This window comes from Eretmochelys imbricata, chromosome 4 (assembly GCF_965152235.1).
Source record: "Eretmochelys imbricata isolate rEreImb1 chromosome 4, rEreImb1.hap1, whole genome shotgun sequence".
In the NCBI taxonomy this organism is placed as follows: Eukaryota; Metazoa; Chordata; order Testudines; family Cheloniidae; genus Eretmochelys; species Eretmochelys imbricata.
In genome coordinates, this window is record NC_135575.1 from 42,492,071 (window position 1) to 42,512,262 (window position 20,192).

At 42.8% G+C, this 20,192-nt stretch overlaps 1 protein-coding gene across 1 annotated transcript; it reads right to left on the minus strand.

Moving 5' to 3' along the window:
* Window positions 1–6,975: 6,975 nt before the first annotated feature.
* On the minus strand, window positions 6,976–12,245 carry MAD2L1 (mitotic arrest deficient 2 like 1). The gene is made up of 5 exons (XM_077815175.1): window positions 12,126–12,245; window positions 11,658–11,804; window positions 10,934–11,054; window positions 9,816–9,919; window positions 6,976–7,934 (listed from the first exon to the last, which is right to left on the minus strand). The coding sequence occupies exons 1-5, from the start codon at window positions 12,196–12,198 to the stop codon at window positions 7,762–7,764; spliced, it is 618 nt and encodes a 205-aa protein (XP_077671301.1). The 5' UTR covers window positions 12,199–12,245; the 3' UTR covers window positions 6,976–7,761.
* Between the last annotated feature and the right edge of the window lie 7,947 nt (window positions 12,246–20,192).

Genomic DNA, 20,192 nt, shown 5'->3' on the forward strand with positions numbered 1-20,192 from the left:
TAACCCTAGAGAAACCTAAAGTATCTCGATGCCTAAATTTCTTGCTCGCGACAGGCATACTGCTGCTTCAGCCTGAGGCCAGTGCCTATCACAAACACAAAAGCTGCAGTGGGATCCTCAAACCAGGTAAAGATAGGCGTTGCCCGTGCATCTTGCTTGCAGGGGCCAATCCAGTAGGTCACCTTAAAACATGCCTTCCTCCACATGAAAAGCAGTAAGAGAAGGCAGCCCCCCTTATAATTCTTTTAGCCTAATCATTACGGCATTCACATGGGAGATCCTGGTTCAGTTCCCCTTTTTGCCTGACGAGAAGGGATTTGAACATGGCTTTCCCACCGAACGGGTGAATGCCTTAACCATTGGACTACAGGATGATTTTCTCTCTCTAGCTCAATGCATATTTAGTAATTTATACACACTGGGCCAGCTACATCGGGAAAGGCTGAGAGAGCCCCCCCCCAAATATACCATAGTTCAGTGGTTAGGGTACTCACCTCAGAGTTGGGGAGCACAAGTTCAACTTCCTTCTCATCAGGCACAGGGGGCAGTTGAACCAGGGTGTCTCACATCAGTGCCCTAACTACTGGGCTATAAGGGAGGTAGGTTGTCTTTCCCTCCCCTGCCAGCTATTTTGTGCAGTTAGTTGTGCTCTGAAAATACCTGCCAGATCAGGCACTATAGCAGAGATGGGTGTATGGGGATAAGAACGCTTATCTTCATTTCATGGCACTTAGTTCCTTTTGTAGATTTGAGCCTCAGCTACTATAATGACAGGTTTCAGGGTAACAGCCGTGTTAGTCTGTATTCGCAAAAAGAAAAGGAGTACTTGTGGCACCTTAGAGACTAACCAATTTATTTGAGCATGAGCTTTCGTGAGCTACAGCTCACTTCATCAGATACATACCGTGGAAACTGCAGCAGACTTTATATATACACAGAGAATATGAAACAATACCTCCTCCCACCCCACTGTCCTGCTGGTAATAGCTTATCTAAAGTAATCATCAGGTTAGGCCATTTCCAGCACAAATCTAGGTAACTTCTGGGAACTCTTCTGGCTCTATCAATCTGTTTCTTTACTTCCGCAGGTGGGTATTGTAGTTGTAAGAAAGCTTGACAGAGATTTTGTAGGTGTTTGTCTCTGTCTGAGGGGTTGGAGCAAATGCGGTTGTATCGCAGAGCTTGGCTGTAGACGATGGATCGTGTGGTGTGGTCAGGGTGAAAGCTGGAGGCATGCAGGTAGGAATAGCGGTCAGTAGGTTTCCGGTATAGGGTGGTGTTTATGTGACCATTGTTTATTAGCACTGTAGTGTCCAGGAAGTGGATCTCTTGTGTGGACTGGACCAGGCTGAGGTTGGTGGTGGGATGGAAATTGTTGAAATCATGGTGGAATTCCTCAAGGGCTTCTTTTCCATGGGTCCAGATGATGAAGATGAGCCTAACAAAGAAAATAACAACGCCACTAGCCGTCACCTTCAGCCCCCAACTAAAACCCCTCCAACGCATTATTAAGGATCTACAACCTATCCTAAAGGATGACCCAACACTCTCACAAAACTTGGGAGACAGGCCAGTCCTTGCCTACAGACAGCCCCGCAACCTGAAGCAAATACTCACCAACAACCACATACCACACAACAGAACCACTAACCGAGGAACTTATCCTTGCAACAAAGCCCGTTGCCAATTGTGCCCACATATCTATTCAGGGGACACCATCACAGGGCCTAATAACATCAGCCACACTATCAGAGGCTCGTTCACCTGCACATCCACCAATGTGATTTATGCCATCATGTGCCAGCAATGCCCCTCTGCCATGTACATTGGTCAAACTGGACAGTCTCTACGTAAAAGAATAAATGGACACAAATCAGATGTCAAGAATTATAACATTCATAAACCAGTCGGAGAACACTTCAATCTCTCTGGTCACGCAATCACAGACATGAAGGTCGCTATCTTAAAACAAAAAAACTTCAAATCCAGACTCCAGCGAGAAACTGCTGAATTGGAATTCATTTGCAAATTGGATACTATTAATTTAGGCTTAAATAGAGACTGGGAGTGGCTAAGTCATTATGCAAGGTAGCCTATTTCCTCTTGTTTTTTCCTACCTCCCCCCCCCCCCCCCCCGTTGTTCTGGTTTAACTTGGATTTAAACTTGGAGAGTGGTCAGTTTGGATGAGCTATTACCAGCAGGAGAGTGAGTTTGTGTGTGTATGGGGGTGGGTTTTTGGAGGGGGGTGAGGGAGTGAGAGAACCTGGATTTGTGCAGGAAATGGCCTAACTTGATTATCATGCACATTGTGTAAAGAGTTGTCACTTTGGATAGGCTATCACCAGCAGGAGAGTGAATTTGTGGGGGGGGTGGAGGGTGGAGGGTGAGAAAACCTGGATTTGTGCTGGAAACGGCCTAACCTGATGATTACTTTAGATAAGCTATTACCAGCAGGACAGTGGGGTGGGAGGAGGTATTGTTTCATATTCTCTGTGTATATATAAAGTCTGCTGCAGTTTCCACGGTATGCATCTGATGAAGTGAGCTGTAGCTCACGAAAGCTCATGCTCAAATAAATTGGTTAGTCTCTAAGGTGCCACAAGTACTCCTTTTCTTTCAGCTACTATAGTGATGAGCATCCTATAAAAGCCTACGTGGAAATTAACAGTTCTGTCCCCAGAGCAGGGTTTGAATAGTATGCAATAAGGCATGGGGCCACTCATTGAACTATAAAGGAGAAAACAAAATAGTGAATAGCTACTTAAGTGCATACTGTCCAGACTGATTAAGGCCAAAAGTGTCCAATAATTTTGGATGCCTAATTAAGAGGCCTAAGACCTGATTTTTCAGAGTACTTAGCATTATTTGGCAATTAATATGTTCAAAGCACGTCTCCTATTTACGTCAGTTAGCAGCTGTGGGTGCTTAGCACTTCTGCAACTCAGACCCCAGGATCTCAAGTTGGACCCTAGAAAAAGAGGTGCACGCATACTGACAGAGTTTGGTGTAAGTGACTTACCTAGCATCACATAGAAACTCTGTAGCAGAATCCTGTTCTCTCGGGCAGCATTCAACTACCTTAACTATGAAACTATCCTTTCTCCTCCTACAATCCCCTACCTCATTCACTATGTACCTTCCAATTTCTGCAACAAATGAGGCATGTGGTCCTAAAGACAAGTCGTCTTCACTACGTAGCCCTGATTCATAGCTAGAGCAGCTCCATTCTGTGTACTGAATGAGATGAGGGAGCTATGGGGGAAAAATATGTGATCATATAATTAGACTGTAGCATAATGTGCATGCACAAGGTGTGAAAATAGAGTGCACAGGCAATCTTAATTTTGGCAATTCCTAATGTTTGATCCCTTGACTTTGTAACCTATAATGTTTGTTTAATGTACTTTATGTGGTATAATTTCCTAGCTGTTTAAAAAAAAAACAACCTGAAGAAAACAGGAATTACCTCATGTGGCATCACATTAACATCCATCTGTGGCACCAGCACGCTGGAACCAATAGATCCACTGTACAACTCATAGCAATCATAGGTAGGCTGCCAGCATTAGAGGGATGAGAGCCATTTTGTCAGTAGACTTCACAGACACGTTGATTGCACAGGAATGGTGAGACTCCTAGAACTTGGCTTCCATTCCAGGGTCTATAGGGGAGTGTGCTCTAATACAGCTGTTCTCAAGCAGGGGGCCAAAGCGCACCCTGGGGGGCTGTGAGCAGGTGTCAAGGGGTCCACCAAGCAGGGCCAGCATTAGATTCACTGCTGCATTGCTGCGCCTAGGGCAAAGCTGAAGTGCTGCTGCTCCAAGTCCCGCTACCTGGGACGGAAGCTGAAACCTGAGCAACTTAACTTTGTGGGGCCCCTGCCAATTGCCCTGCCTCCTACCCCAAATGCTGGCCTTGGCATTTATATGCAGAAAAAGCTGTTGTGGCACAGGTGGCCCATGGACAATTTAAAGCATGTTGGGGGAGGCCTCAGAAGGAAAAAAGGCTGAGAACCCCTGCTTTAGTGGGCACAAACTATTCTGCCTGTTCCCCTCAGTCTTGACCTTTTCTTCCCCATCCTCTCAACTTCTGTCCCACCTCATCCCCACTCCTTCTGAGTCTCCTTGCTCAGCCTGCCCCAGCTCCCCCTCTTCAATGCTCATCAACTCCTTCCCCCAATCTACTCCTTTCCCCAGAGCTGATCATCCCATCTCCACTGTATTCAACTTCTGCACTGAGAGAAAAGGAGACAGTCTCCCTGTTTTCATGGGCTGCCGGCCTGCAGATACCAGGAGCTGCAATTGCAGGAAAAGTCCCGCTGTCCCCCCACCCCTAGCCAGAGCACTCTCAGGTACTGTGTAAGGATGGCACTTGCACAGTCTAGTCATATGTAGGGAGCTGAGGGGAGCTCAATGCATACAAAACCCACATTTTTAGCTGTGAACTTAGATTTTTCCAAAGGCTTATAATTTGGACAAATAGGAGCAGATTTTCATAGGAATAGCCAAAAAAAAAAAAAAAAAAAAAAGCTTGAGCGGTCACACCTTGGTTAAAGTGAAAGTCAGCTATAAAGAATAAGGTCATTAAAGTTTCAACAAAATCATTTTAAGATTATATTTTTAACATAGTGTAAAAACAAAAACATTTTCCCCTAACTCCGTTCTCAGAAACTGGACTGTTGTCAGAAACTTTCTAAAAAAGTTCAGTCCACTGTGAAATTTCATTTCAAACCACTGAAGCTTGAGAAAGTTATGAGCGACTAAAGCAGTGTTTCTCAGATGCAGCCACCCCGAGGCTTTTCTTGTGACCACCTCCTCCTGGGCTGTGATTGTGGGTGGGGGAGAAGTAGAGGGCCCTCTCCCAGAGTCACCAGTGGGGATTTGGTCCTGCCCCCCCTCTGGAAACACAAACGCTGGAGGTGCAGGCAACTGGTGAATGCCCCACTTTCCTGAGGGTGGGTGGGAAGTCTTCAGCCATGGGACTTTGGGCTCCATCCAGGAGATAGCTGGCTCTTATCCCAGGCTCACCACCCACACCATCATCCCCGGGCCCCACAGCCGCCCTCCCCATCCAGGTCTTAATTTGCCCCAGGGCTTTTCACAGCAGACGACTTACTAGCTAGCAATTTTTTTTTTTTAAAGCAACCAAAAAAGCAAAGAAACAACAAAAAAATTTGTTGTGAGAACCCCTGGACTAAAGATAACATCTTATAAGAGTCAGGCAACTTTTATGGGCAGAGCTACCAGCTCTGCCTATAATGTATTTTGGCAATACACAGCTTATAAAAAAACCCCAAACTTACTTTTTCTGCAAACAGGTAAGTAAGAATGACTGCATAAGGTTTTTCCATTCTAAATTTTATCATTCACACTCACTTTTTAGACTGAAACCTCTTTAGCTAAAGTTTTGGGTTTTTTTTTAAATGAAGAGTTAAATCTAAGTTTTTAACAGCAAGAGATTTTTTTCTTCAAAAGAGCCTTATTGCCAAAATGACTTGAAGGTATATCAGAATAAATCTGATAACTACCATCAGAAGAGGTATTTAGCCTTCCTCTTAAATTCTCATTTGATCAGATTATTGTCTTGAAATTAGCACTCTACTCCCCTACAGTATGTGTGATAATGAAGGGGGGAGGTAGCTCCCTTTGATAGACACCCAGCCAGCCAGTTAGCTGTAAAATCCCTGTTGGTAGCTGTTCTTGACTTGCTTTCCCTGTAAAAAGTTAAATGGTCCCAGTGGTAAAGAGAAAAAAAGGAGTGGGCACCTGACCAAAAGAGCCAATTGGAAGGCTAGAACTTTTAAAACTGGGAAAAACTTTCCCTTTGTCTGTTGTTCTCTGGGCTACAGGGACAGAGCAACAATACTATAAGCAGAAATGCTGTGTAAGGTTTGAACCACGTATGAAGAAGAAATTATTTGGATAGGGAATGTTTAGGTAGATACAATCAGGTTTATTTCTTATTTTGGCTTGTGGATCTCCTCTGTGCTAACCCCTGATGGTTTTGTTTGCTTGTAACCTTTAAGCTGAACCCCCAAGAAAGCTAGTTTGGGTGCTTAATTTTTGAAATTGCTCTTTTAAAATCTAGCAAAAGCCTATGTAAATGTAATTTTTTCCTTCTTGTTTTTAATAAAATTTACCTTAAGAACAGGATTGTATTTTTGGTGTCTTAAGAGGTTTGTGCTTGTTTGATTAGCTGGTAGCACAACAACTTTCCTTTGTTTTCTTTCCCAGCTCTTCCCTGGAGGGAGGGGTGAAAGGGCTTGAGGGTACCCCAAAGGGAGGAATTTCCAAGTGCTCCTTCTTGGGTCAAAGGGTTGGGGTTTTTTGCATTTGGGTGGTGGCAGCATTTACCAAGCCAAAGTCAGAGAAAAGCTGTAACCCTGGGAGTTTAATACAAGCCTGGAATGGCAAGTATTAATTTTTAGAACATTTGCAGGCCCCCCACTCTCTGTACTTAAAGTGACAGAGTGGGGATTCAGTTTGAGTGTTCTTAAGATTGTAATATGCACAGATAAAGAAAGTTGGATCTGATCTTAAAATTCTGGAGGTGTGCATCTTAAAAGCTGTCCATGCAACTTTGTCATTTTCTAAGTCTGCTTAAAAGGGATACTGTTGAGTTGAAATAGAAGCAGTTTCAGGTACTATTTTTGCCTTTAAGGACCCTCACTCAATGTTCTTTTATATAAAGACCTACACAGAGCAGTGGATTTTATACACCAAGTACCACTAAATCATTTTTTTTTAATCTTGTGCACAAATCCTGTAAGCCCATGCAGGAGTGAGACTTCATTCTAATCTTCAGAGTTAGAAAACTAACACCAGGTGAAACAAGTAACAGAAACTGCGATAGTGACGTTAAGCCTTCGTGAGGGAATAGTGTTTGACTTGCACAAATTTAAGGACATTGTCTAAGACGCATGAAACGTGTAATTCCCAGATACTACATAAATGTAAAAAAGTTTTCATTAAAGATTTTAGAGCTTTATTCTATAAAACATGAATACAAAATAAGACAAATATTAACATGAAGACATTACCCACAGAGTAAAACAATAGAGATTTTGTGTTTAGGCTAGAGTACAATCAATCATTCATATCCAGACCTTTCATTACACAGTGGAGAGGACTGATTTTATAATTTCTGTCCTGGAGCAGAGAGGTAGGAGGAACAGATGAGACTTCAGTGAATTAATTCCAGGATCATCTTCATTAACACCACTATCCACCTAAATTGCTATCAAGAACAACCCCTATTTGTCAGAACCATTTTTCTCAAGCAACAGTATATTTTTAGAAGTCTGTTAGTGTGCACCTCTTATTTATTATTATGAGATCATATTGAAGATTAGGTAACAGCTGCCATTCAAAAAGTATTCCAGGGCAATCATAAGTGCATTATCTCTAAGCAGCCTTTCTAAGCCAGGTTTTAGAGGGGTTAAGTGTTTGATATTGCTCTTGGTGCTCCAATCTAGAATGGATTTGGCATACGGTTCAGTATAAGAAGACACTGCCATATTCTTAAGTAAATCCTTTGTCTCTCATTAGAGGGATGACAATAGGTCAACAAGGCCTCAGCACAGCATACGGTGTAATGTGAACAAGAGAACTGCTTTGTTTTGCTATTATTTTGATCCAAAGTTGAGTAAAAGATACAGAAAAACACCCACACCACAAACACTGTTCAGGATGAAACTACAGTTCATAGCATCAGATTTACAAGAAGGCAGTTTCTGGATACACACCACATTATTCATTCCATCAAGGAAAGGAATCCTTTTTGTAGGCCACCATACTATTTACTTTGTGAATGGTGGTAGTGAAGGAACGAAGACGGACCTCTTCAGAGTTGGCAATAAACTGTGGTCCTGACTCTTCCCATTTTTCTGGCACTGCCAAATCTTTGTCTGTGTAAATGAGTAGGTCAAAGGCACCTGTAGGCAAAAGAGTTGTCAATAGTTATGTATACCTTTCAGATGGGTTATGCATTTTCAGAGATTCCAAACCACTGACCAAAAGCCCCCTGCAAAACCCAGCTCATATATATGCTACACATGGCTAAACATGATGTGTATGTGAGGCTGTTGGATCATATTAAAGTAGTTCTGTATTAAAATCACAAATGAGTTTGATTCCCCATAGTTTAAATTCCAGGGTATTACTAATTAAGGAGGTCTCTTGGTTTTTGGTACTGTTTCTCTCCCTCTCTGTGTGAAACTTGCAAGTTACTAATTGTGTTAGTACATTCTAAGACAGAGTCTGTTCTCAAAGCAATTCTTTGTAACAACCACACACAGAGAGAGACTCAAAGCAATACTCTGTAACAACAGAAACAGCACCCAGAGACTCCCCGCCCTTTTGTTGTATTCATCTTGCTTTGTTAACAATTGTGATTAAAATAGAGAGAGGATGTATGTGGATGGATGCTTGGTGTGGATAACAACTGAATGATCAGGGAGGTGCCAGCCTAAGAATCCAGTGTCCATCGGCTGAAGAAGGCGTCAAGTGGAAATAACCAGAGGACCCCCGAAGGGCAGACTGGAATCCACCCAACAGCCTCAAGAATGGGAGAACCAAAGAACAAGATAACATCTGGCAGCACGCAGCCCTCAGGAACGTGCCATCTGCTGATTGATTCAGCAACAGCATGATGAAGCAATTCCCATAGACTGGCATAGGAAGAAATTCCTATAAAAACGGACTCTAGAAAGTGAGAACTTTGGGGTCTGATTCTGCAAACCAACTTCCAGGTAGGGCTGGTAACTATGATAACAATCTTGCAGAACGTGTGTGTGTGTGTGTGTGTGTGTGCGCGCGTGTGTGAATATGAAACTGAATTGAATATTATAGCTATAACTAACTACTTACCATGATTCTTTCTGTATTCACAATAAATGTGGCATTTTGCCTTTTCCCCTTTAATAAGATCCTGCTGGTTTTTATTTTATTGGTATAACAAGGCTAAGTTAAAAACAGTGAGCTTTTTATGTTTGAAACATACATATATTCAGACTAACAATTTTCAATCTTCTTCTTAGCCCCTAAAAAGATCACCGAAAAACACAACCTGTGATATCAAATCTGCAAGTCAGTGCTTACCTTTCAGTTTTTACTTCATTTATGCAGTTCAGTAGTTCTATTGTATAAACAAAACATCTTGTGCAAAAGTTACTTGTACGTTTGCAGTACCAGGGCCTAAATATCCATTTGAGCCATGAATGTATTTGAGCATAGCTGTGAACTAACTTTTATAGACTAGTAATTTGCTATTAAGTTATTCTATAGTAATTTATTGGAGAACGTTTTTGCTATACATAGTAGGCAAACTTTTTTTGCCAAATATGTATGCCTAAACTCGGAGTTGAATTTTAAATTCAGTAGCAGGGTTCATCTCTTTTTTGAAGAGGGTCACTTCACCAGAAATAGCTTTACAAATACTTCAGTGAGAGGAAGAGAAAACATATGTTTAGAACTATTAGGACATTTAAATAAATGCTTTTCAATTGAAGTGAGATCCCAAACCAGGCACAGCATATAGTTCTAGATGTACAGTATTCACATTTAACTGTGCTTTCTTTGCAAAAGCACACAACTCGCATATAGAATGTTATATAATTGCAGAATAGACATTAGGTCAGGTGTCATACTTAAATCCTTCATTTTGCATTAGATTGTCATTTAAATCTACATAAGCAGTATACAGCTTATAATTAGAAAGGTGGTAGTCTCATTTTGATAAAATTTCAGTTCAGGTTTAAGGTGTTTTCTTCTACACAAAGTGTTTCATTAGTCACACAAAAGTTTGGAATACTCACAGGATGTTTCCAACAAAGGCAGAAATGTTACTGTGGCAGTTATTTGTCTGATAACAGATCGAATTTCCTCCTGGATAGCTTTCTGAGATTTCTCTCTTGGTACGCTACAAGAGAGTAATACGTTGTCAATATAGGGGGGAAAAAATGAAGCTTTTGTTATAATGAGAAGTTTCTCCAAATCTAGCTCTCTCTCCATTGTTTAAAAGCGGGTTTCAGAGTAACAGCCGTGTTAGTCTGTATTCCCAAAAAGAAAAGGAGTACTTGTGGCACCTTAGAGACTAACCAATTTATTTGAGCATAAGCTTTCGTGAGCTACAGCTCACTGTAGCTCACGAAAGCTTATGCTCAAATAAATTGGTTAGTCTCTAAGGTGCCACAAGTACTCCTTTTCTTTTTGTTTAAAAGCGGTTATTATTCTTGCCATACAATAAAGGGACAGATTGTGCAATTGAGACGTGCATTTCTTGGGTGAGGGACAATTATTATATAGTACAATACAAGATGGATGGTCAAGGTTTGGAAAATATAACCAAAATGATAGTTTAAAATTTCAGTTCATTGTTCTTCCATGAAGCCTCTCAATGTTTAAGGATACCAGCCTCTGTCTCGATTTCCCTGTGATCTGGAGTTTATGGGGTATTACTGTTACCAAAGCAACTGCTTCTGAATATGAGAAATCAAGAAGCAGAACAGTGATGAAAAAACAAACACGTAAGTACCACCATGGAGGTCTATAATGGCTGCTGAAGTAGACTATATCTTTATGTAAGGAGTGAAGGAGAAAAAAAAGGAAAATTTTACCTTTTCTATGCAGCTCCTTTTAAAGTAAATGGGAGTTACATATTCATCTGAGATCAAAAAAGTTTTCCATTTGATTTACAGTGAAGCACACCAGTAGACCGAAAGCTACAAAATGCTGTCAAAGATGACCTGAGCTGGTGTGTTTTCCCACTACAGCTGAGTATTTTTTTTTTTTTTTTAAAAGATTGACCCAGATTATTCTTTTTGCAGCACAGTTTATAAATACAAAACAGAGGGCCTTTAATACTAGCATCTAATCAACTACTAGCCGTAGTCAACAGGAAGGGTTTATAACAGTGTAATTTTGACTACATTACCTCTCATCCTTTGCAGTCTTGTCACATTCAATGTCAAACTGCCACCTTTCAAGAACATCACTGCTTTCAATACTAGAGATTACCACCACCAGCCTCTGTACTAAACACTTGCATAACCAGTCTGAAAGAAGCAAGAGAAAAATAACTTCCCCAAGTCAGAAAATATAGATAATGTAGTAGAGTGAGCCTTCATTAACCCCATTTACTAGCTGCACTAGTAATATTACGGTTTATGGAAAAGCAGTTAGAATGCTATGCAGTCTTCAGTTTGACTATATTAAGTTAGTGACAAGTTTCAAGGTGTACATTCTCTCCAATTCTAATAGCTAATCCAGAAATATAAAACCAATATGATCCAGAGAAGTTGGCTATGTAAATAGGCATGCTGAACAGACATGTTAAGACTAATGTAACCTCTTAGCAATTAATAAATTCACATTTGAGCTCTGAATGGTGAAGAGATCGAATACACGGCTCTGCCTCAGAAGACTGGTTAGAATGTATAGGTGTTTGCTAAAATAAGGCGCTCCCCAATATAAACAAAGAGAATAGGTAAATATAAATAAAACAGATAGTCTGTCTTGTCTCATAAGTGAAACATCAGTTCATATGCAAGCCACGCTCTAAAACCCATCATGATTCTAAAGAATTATGCCAGGTGAGGAAAACATAAAGCTCATAACATCGGGTGAACTACCACCTAGGTGCATTTGATCTGCTGTACCTTTTAGCTGTTCTACCACGTTGTTCAGGTAGTTTTTAAGTTCAGGATCTGTAGTGACGAGCAGAGTGAGCCCGTATTTCTGGACGCGCGTGAAGGTCTCCGAGGGATAGATCCCACGCTGATATAAAATGCTGTTGATGCCATAAGCTGAAAGGCAGGTAGAGTCGGCCCAGTCACTGGGCTCTCCCAGACGCCACCCGCACGTGCAGCCCCACGCTCGGCGGCCCCTTCCCTCCGCCGCGTTACCGGGATGGGAAGGGAACAAAACGCCGCACCACGAGTAGCTGGGCAGAGACGCAGCTCCCGGGACTCCCCGAGCGGTGTCCGGGTCACCGCGCTGCCTCGGGCTCCGGGCTCCGGGCTCCCTCCCGGGGGCAGCGCGCACCGCGGTGTGCTGCAGGGACCCCCCGCCCGCGCCCGGGCTCCTCACCCCCGCCCCGGAGCCGCGGCCCCCGCTCACTCACTCACAGAAGAACTCGGCGACGATCTCGGCGCTGCCCCGCAGGGTGATGCCCTGCTCCCGGCTCAGCTGCTTGGCCATGGCGCGGCGGCGGCGGCGCGGACAGACGACGTCCGCACAGTTCCAGTCCCCGGCCCCGCCGCCGGCCCGTTCAAATCAGGCGCCGCCCCCTGCGCCGCGGCCACAAAAGCGCCTCATAGGCTCTCGCCCACCCTAGGTCCTGTAGGCGTCCCGCTGACGCATGCGCGTTGCCCGCTGACACTAACAGTTCTAGCACGCGCCGTCTCTCCCGGAACCTCCACCCTTGCGCAGGCGCAGTAACTTTTTCTGCCTCGGCGGGCCAGCCGAAGTTGTCAGTATTGCCTGGCGGGGATTGGGGAGCTGCACGTTCTATCTATTGCGGGGGCGGCTCCTCTGAACGCGCAGACCGGAGGGGGGACGCTGCAGCGCGTGCCCCCTCCGCGCCTTCAGCGTGGCGTGCGCGAGACAGCGTCGCGTCGAGCTACGGAGGGCGGCGGGGAGGCTTGAAATGGCAAACGCGCTGGGACGCTGCGCTGGCTGAGAGCCGCCGCGCGCCACGGGGAGAAGGGCTGCGAGTGACTGCAAAGAGGGGGTGGCCATCCCATGTTTCTAAAAGCAAACGTTAGGTGCAAGCAAGGCGGGAAGAGGGGCTGCCGCGTCAGCTGCGGGGAGGGGGGTCGGACACTGGGGCGTCTTTATCCTCCCTCTCCGTATTTCAGTACGTGCGAGTCACACGTGGTTGAAGAGTTTTAATACTCTGGAAGGGGGAGAGTCGTTCGGTTAACATTATACTTCCCTGTTTTCAGTATAGCCAGAATACATCCACGTCATCTCCTTTTTTGTCTGCAAGACTCTGAATTTGTTTCTATACATGAGAAGTAAAAGCACAGCAGTTCAAAGGACGGGAAAACTGAGGAACATGTTTTCAATCCTGTTGAAATACATTCCCGTGCCCCGCATGGGAAAAATAGGTTTTGAAAAAGATGACCTGAATAAATATGATTGTAAGATCCAGAATCAGCATCTACTGGCGCAGTTAGAGAACCTCTGGGAAATGTTCATACTTTCATTAGAGACTCACACAAGTCCAACAGATATCTCTCCCACTATGCATGTCATCAGAAGCGCCAGTGAAGGGAGTTTGCACTGTGCTGCTCAGCCCTACCTCTCTCAAATCACTTATTAAGAGACTGCCACCTAGTCTTATCTGAATAATTTGCTTTAAAGTGAAGCCCAAGTGAGACTTGCTAGGTTTTAAGAAAGATTTGTGTCTGTGTGTTTGTTTTAGAGCATACAAAGGAATGTTTACATTCTTAATCTATATTCAGTTTACAAAATTTCAGTGTAAAAAGGGCTTTTAAAATGGTAAATAATTTTTCAGTTTAATCATGCTTTTCAAAATATGGATAACAAAGCTGTTAATAATTCACTAACTTTTCAGTGTTACATATACGTGCTCTCCAGTATACCATACTTCTATCATAGTATGTCTCAGATATTGAATCACTTGCTGCTTGAGACCCAGGGGGCTTTTCTAGCTTCCTGCTGAGACCTCTGGGAGTCCTACTAGGAGTGGTTCTGAATATATGGATGGCTAAAAGGAAGGTGAATGAGTACCAATGCTGGAGCTTTTGCTGGGTCACTTGGATCAGAAGGAGCCCACTGTGACACTGCACCCCATATTCCTCACAGTGATATGATATAATTATGATGCGTTTTGTACAAGACAGGCCATGTGAGGTGTCACTGGAAAGGTTATGATTTGCTGAATATGATTATCCTATTTGTATGCTGTTAGGATATAGATATTCAGGCCTGTCTGTAAAGGCCTATACTCTAGGAATTTAGGTATATTCTTATCACTTGGCTAGTTAGAGGTATAAAAGAAAGAATCAAAATCACTGTCTGCCAGTGTAAGGTCCTTCTCTTACTGTGACAGTCTGAGGCCCTGTTCTTAGGCTAAGATCTTTGGCTAAGCAACAGAGGCAACCATAAACTGGGAAGCGACAGGTCACATCCTCACATTCCAAACTAGTCACATTGAAAGAGGGTGCTTTTGGGCTGTTAGGAAGACACTCCTGTCCTGATAATGCCTATCGCCTCCAGAGAAAGGGAAGTGCCTAGAACATGTAAAAAGAAACTTAATTTGATAGCATCGTGTCTGGCAAGAACTCACTTATCAATAGCTGGGATGTGAAATCCTCATTTCTTTGTTGTTCTATCACTGTAGTCCCCATTTCCCTATTGTTTGTCTGTATAATCTCTGTCTGGTTCTGTGATTGTTTCTGTCTGCTGTATAATTAATTTTTCTGGGTGTAAACTAATTAAGGTGGTGGGGTATAATTGGTTAAATAATCATGTTACAATATGTTAGGATTGGTTAGTTAAATTTCAGTAAAATTATTGGTTAAGGTATAGCTAGGCTGAACTCAAGTTTTACAGGAAGTGAGTGTGTGTGTGTGTGTGTGTGTGTGTGTGCGGGAAATGGGAACAGGGAATGGGGGTGGGGAAATTGGAATCATGTTTTGCTAAAGGGGGAAATGGGAACAGGGAATGGGGGTGGGGAAATTGGAATCATGTTTGGCTAAGGGCAGGAATGAGAACAGGGACACAGGTGTAAGGCTCTGTGGTGTCAGAGCTGGGAAGGGAGACACTAAGGAAGGAAACTGGAATCATGCTTGCTGGAAGTTCACCCCAATAAACATTGAATTGTTTGCACCTTTGGACTTCGGGTATTGTTGCTCTCTGTTCATGCGAAAAGGACCAGGGAAGTAAGTGGGTGAAGGAATAGGCCCCCTAACATATGCATATATCATTTTTGTATCTGAAGTTATGAATATTGACTAGGGAATCTGTATTTCAAATGGCCTTATTCTGGAAAACACCCACAGTCGGCCTTTTAGGTACAACAATGAAGAAGCCAGACAGGGCTGATGGCCCAACAGCAAAGACAATGGACTGTGGAATAGCTTAACCTTCCTGTGGGTGTTTTGGCCAGCCTGTAAGCAATGGCTGCTATACACTGCAATGGCATGTGACCAGCTCACAGGTTTCTGGATTGGACTCCATCTTGGGGTGTCAGTATTTTTCCACAAACTGGTCTGGGAACCAAGTTTTGAAACAAAGGGTTCCCACCATATTGCTAAAGCTATATAAGGCAGGGAATGACATCATCTGTTCTTCACTCCCCCACACAAGAAGACTCCTGAAAATACCTGAGAAACCAAGACTGAACTGCGGGAAGTGTTGAACCCAGGTTAAAAGAATTTCTAGCCTGGGTGTGATGGATGTGAGGATTCCAAGCTGGAAAGCCAGTGCAGCTTGTCCCTTAAGAATCTTTAGCCTGCTTGTATAATCAACCAGGGTGAGAATTTGCTAATTCATATCCTGTCTTTTTAGTATCTTAGGTGTAGTTTGCGTTTTTGTTTATTTGCTAGGTAATCTGTTTTGTTCTGTTTGCTGTCACTTATAATCACTTAAAGTCTATCTTTTGTAGTTAATAAATTTATTTTAAGTTTAATCTAAACCAGTGAGTTTGGAGTGAAGTGCGTAGGAATTGTAGCTTAAAGGACAAAGGCTGTTGCTTAGTCCTCTCCGCATTGAGGGGGAGGCAAACTCGATAATAAATTCATACTGGTTGGGGTTTGGACCAGGGCAGGACATTACAACTCTGGTGTCCTAGGCTGGGAAGCTGGTGGTTATTTTGGCTGTAGCCTCTCTATTGTTGGTTCACATGCAGTGGCTGATCAGAGAGCCTGCATGTAACTGCCTCTGGGTATGTCCCTACCTGTGAATGCTGGTGGAGGTGTATGACTGGGAGCAGTTCTGCAGCTTGTCACAGCAGCACAGTGTGAGAGGGAGCCCAGGCTGGTTGGTCAGAGGGCTCAGTGATACCCCAGTTTCAGGTGGCACCCCGTGGGGGAACATGTCACATCCACTATTGTGGCAGTTTGGATGGAATGTGTCTCCACAGTACATGCTTTCTCCACTGCTGATTCACCTGATTACTGGTGCCTGTCAGGTCTGCCAGTTTGGCTACTGAAACAAAAGATCACAGGAACAATGCTTTAATCTGCTGATGCCAGCTTTGTATCAAAGTGTGCCTGACAGTAAATTTATGTGTGCAGTAATATCTAGATCGATACACTTGGGTTAGAACCTGTCTTTTACAAATTGGCCCCATGCCTTTTTTCTTTCTTCCTCTAGTTCTCAGGCATCATCATGTTCTCTATTATAGCCCCTGGCCTTGGTTCCCTCCAGCTGGCTTTCACATATTTTAATTGGATCCTCTGGCTGTATAGTTTAGGAATAAAGGGAAAAAGCAAATCCACTGTATGGACCAGTTGGACTAGGAGAAATGACCTTTCTGTTATTAAGCTTTCCATATTTCTGCTCTAGTTGATTGGGTACGCTTTAACACGGAAAAACATTTGGTCCAACTGGAACAAATTATATGTCTAGAAACAACAATCAGTAAGTTGCCTTCAATCACTAAAGCTGTCTGACTGCTTGGTTTCTTTAATCACCCTAAAGCAAAAGCAAAATCACAAGTGTGGGGTAAGACGTCATGTCATACAAACTTAGCTCCTTTACATCCCCAATGACTCCCATGGCAATTAACTGAATTTTGGTGATGAAGAAATCCCTCTCATGTTGTCTCAATACAACTGCCTTGAGACTCTATTATTTATATGACCTTTTTGGTGTATTTACTAACTGATTTAAACCTTCTGTTATCACAATCCCATGCAGCTCTAAATCGTATTTTCTTGATTTGTCTCAAAGATTAATTTAACTGCTGATCCACGGCAGGTCATAAGAGACACTTAATCTACTATGGATACCTAAACCCCACTCATTAAAGGAGTAAACTGTGTTCAGTGGATCTGATATACAGTATTTCGCAGTATCCTTCAGAGCTTGCCTATGCCTTAGTGCAGTTCATACTATTTCTATTTCCATGCTCCTCTCACCGTGCTATCTATGCTTTTTGCAGTTTAGATTTTGCTGTCTTTTAGTCCATTATATTTGCTTTTCAATCAACACATTAGTATTTTGTTTGTATGTCTTATTTGACATGAAAATGTAATCTAACTATAATAAATTGCCTATGTATAATACTTTTCCCCTTTATTTTTTTGGTGTTGGAAGTCTTTTAATTTTATTGCTTTTTAATCCTTTTTAATTTGTAGTATTCTTCAATGTCTGATTACTCTCAATTTTGAAAAGTTTAATATTTTAAAGGTCAGTGAAATACAGTTCTTTATACATAGCTGCATGCCCTTTATCTTTCTATCTTGTGTTGTTTATGCCTGCAAATACACAAAACTGAGTACATGTGGCACCTTAGAGACTAACCAATTTATTTGAGCATAAGCTTTCGTGAGCTACAGCTCACTTCTGTAGCTCACGAAAGCTTATGCTCAAATAAATTGGTTAGTCTCTAAGGTGCCACAAGTACTCCTTTTCTTTTTGCGAATACAGACTAACACGGCTGTTACTCTGAAACAAAACTGAGTGTTTCAGAGGTGTGCTCATCTTCATTTCTGTCTGTTTCTGGTGTGGCTCTTGTTCCTTTTTTAAACTTGAGAATTTGTTTTTGAGTGGGTTTAGCTGCTTGCCAGAGATTTCTCCCTCCCACTTGTTTTTCTTTATAGTCCTCTGGTTGTCTTCTTTTATGCTCCTTGTTATAAGTCCTGAGATCCACATTATTTTCTACCATTCCTTTAGATTTCTCACTAGGTAGCCTTTATTGAGGAGAGTTTTGAAAAGGAAACCTTATTTATATTTTATTTAGTTTTCTCATAATTCTTCAATCATTGCTCCATTTCTTTCATAACACTATGGCTGAGAGATCTTGAAATATTTTGATTCTGTGGCCCTGGAAGGAGAGATCCTTTATCCTCCTTGGCTTTTCTCATAATTACTACTTTGGTTGGAAATGGTATAATATTACAATTATATCCCTTGGGCAGTTGCCAACTCTAGGGAGAAGGAAAAAAGGTCTCCATGCACCATATCCATCACCACTTCTGCAAAATAATTCCTAAAAGATCTTTGGCTTTAGCAGAACAGGATTTCCTGTTTTCTAAATGTTCTGGAACTCTTTGTGGTCTGTTACTCCATGTCTCATTACTGAATATGATTACCAAGACTTTGCACTTGCTGTTTCACCCACATCTACAGGTTCAGCGTCACATCAGAGTTTGCTCCAGCTTCAGATGTACTTCTCCTTTCTTCCTGATCAGCTGCTTTACTTTATAGCCAGTAATTAGGTGTGTGTATCTGTTCTTATGTTTGAAATTCCAACAAAAGTTCATTAGTATCAGCCTTGGTGGCTAACATACTTTTTTTCCTTTTCCATCTAATTTGGTTTAGCTAGTGCATAGTAGCTCTGTGTCAACCCAAAAGGCTTCAGCAGGAGCTGAAAAGATGGATCTGGTTCCAAGGATAAATGGTCTGTACTATGAAACTTCTCTTCCCTAGAAAAACCCTTGCATCTTACTGGCCAACTGCAGCTCTTAGGCTTTGTAAATCCAGCTGGAAAAGCAAGTCTTCTCATTGGCAGGACAGCCTTATTGCTGCTTCTTTCCCTGTAGTTCTCATGGCTTTTAGCTCCAATTCTTTCCGGACTTAGAAGAGAGAGATCCTCCCTCTATTGAGGCAGCCAGCAGTATAAAACTTGCTTTTCTTCCTTTTATTTCTTGTTTCCGTCCTGAAGTCTCCTTAAGATTTTACAGTGCTGCCCACCACCACAGTCTCGAAATATCTTCCAAGCTCAACATTTATGGCAGGTGTTGAAGATGCTCTGTCTGCAGGTTAGACCTTTAATCCCTCCCTGCTTTGACTGGAGTTTACTCACCACATCACAGATGCCAGCTTGACTCCTTCACTGGGCTGAGATAGTTCCTCCTGGCATGGCAAACTTCTCACTTCTTTTGACAAAATGATTATTTTTTTCTTAGGTGTGACTGTTAGACTTCCACTAGGCAACTTTAGGGGGTGTTGAGGTGCAAGTTTGGGTAGCTGATGGAAGCAGAATTTGTTTCTGCCTTCCTGAGTACGGAGTAGGCTGCCATTCCTGCTGGGTAACATCACTATTCCACTCATTTAATATCTTTTTTAATATTTAGCAATTTAAATAATTGTTACTATACATGAGCTCTCTGTTCACCTCTGACTCCACATTTTTCGTCCAGAGGTTCTTCTGATTTTAATATTGGCTTCTTCTGCCACTGACCCTTCTCTTATCCAGGTATGCCTCTTCCAGATCTGGATCTACAGCAGGGGTGGACAAACTTTTTGGCCTGAGGTGTTCCTGAGGGGTTCCAAAACCATATGGAGGGCCCCGTAGGGAAGGATGTGCCTCCCCAAACAGCCTGGCCCCTGCCCCCGTCCGCCCCCTCCCACTTCCTACCTCCTAACTGTAGGAGCAGGATTTTATAATTGTACTATAAGAATAGAGGTACTAATCATAGAATCATAGAATATCAGGGTTGGAAGGGACCTCAGGAGGTCATCTAGTCCAACCCCCTGCTCAAAGCAGGACCGATCCCCAATTAAATCATCCCAGCCAGGGCTTTGTCAAGCCAACCTTAAAAACTTCTATGGAAGGAGATTCTACCGCCTCCCTAGGTAACGCATTCCAGTGTTTCACCACTCTCCTAGTGAAAAAGTTTTTCCTAATATCCAACCTAAATCTCCCCCACTGCAACTTGAGACCATTACTTCTTGTTCTGTCATCTGCTACCACTGAGAACTGTCTAGAGCCATCCTCTTTGGAACCCCCTTTCAGGTAGTTGAAAGCAGCTATCAAATCCCCCCCTCATTCTTCTCTTCCGTAGACTAAACATCCCTAGTTCCCTCAGCCTCTCCTCATAACTCATGTGTTCCAGTCCCCCAATCATTTTTGTTGCCTTCCGCTGGAATCTCTCCAATTTCTCCGCATCCTTCTTGTAGTGTGGCGCCCAAAACTGGACGCAGTACTCCAGATGAGGCCTCACCAGTGTCGAATAGAGGGGAAAGATCACGTCCCTCGATCTGCTGGCAGTGCC

Bases quoted from the DNA above. Each gene is read 5' to 3' on its own strand.
- MAD2L1 (XM_077815175.1), bottom strand. From the start codon at position 12,198: ATGGCCAAGCAGCTGAGCCGGGAGCAGGGCATCACCCTGCGGGGCAGC. The intron at 11,055-11,657 runs GTACAGCAGATC...TGCTTCTTTCAG, and splicing joins CGTGGTAGAACAGCTAAAAG to ACTGGTTATGCAAGTGTTTA. The intron at 7,935-9,815 runs GTGAGTATTCCA...TTTTGCCTACAG, and splicing joins GCCTTTGTTGGAAACATCCT to GTGCCTTTGACCTACTCATT.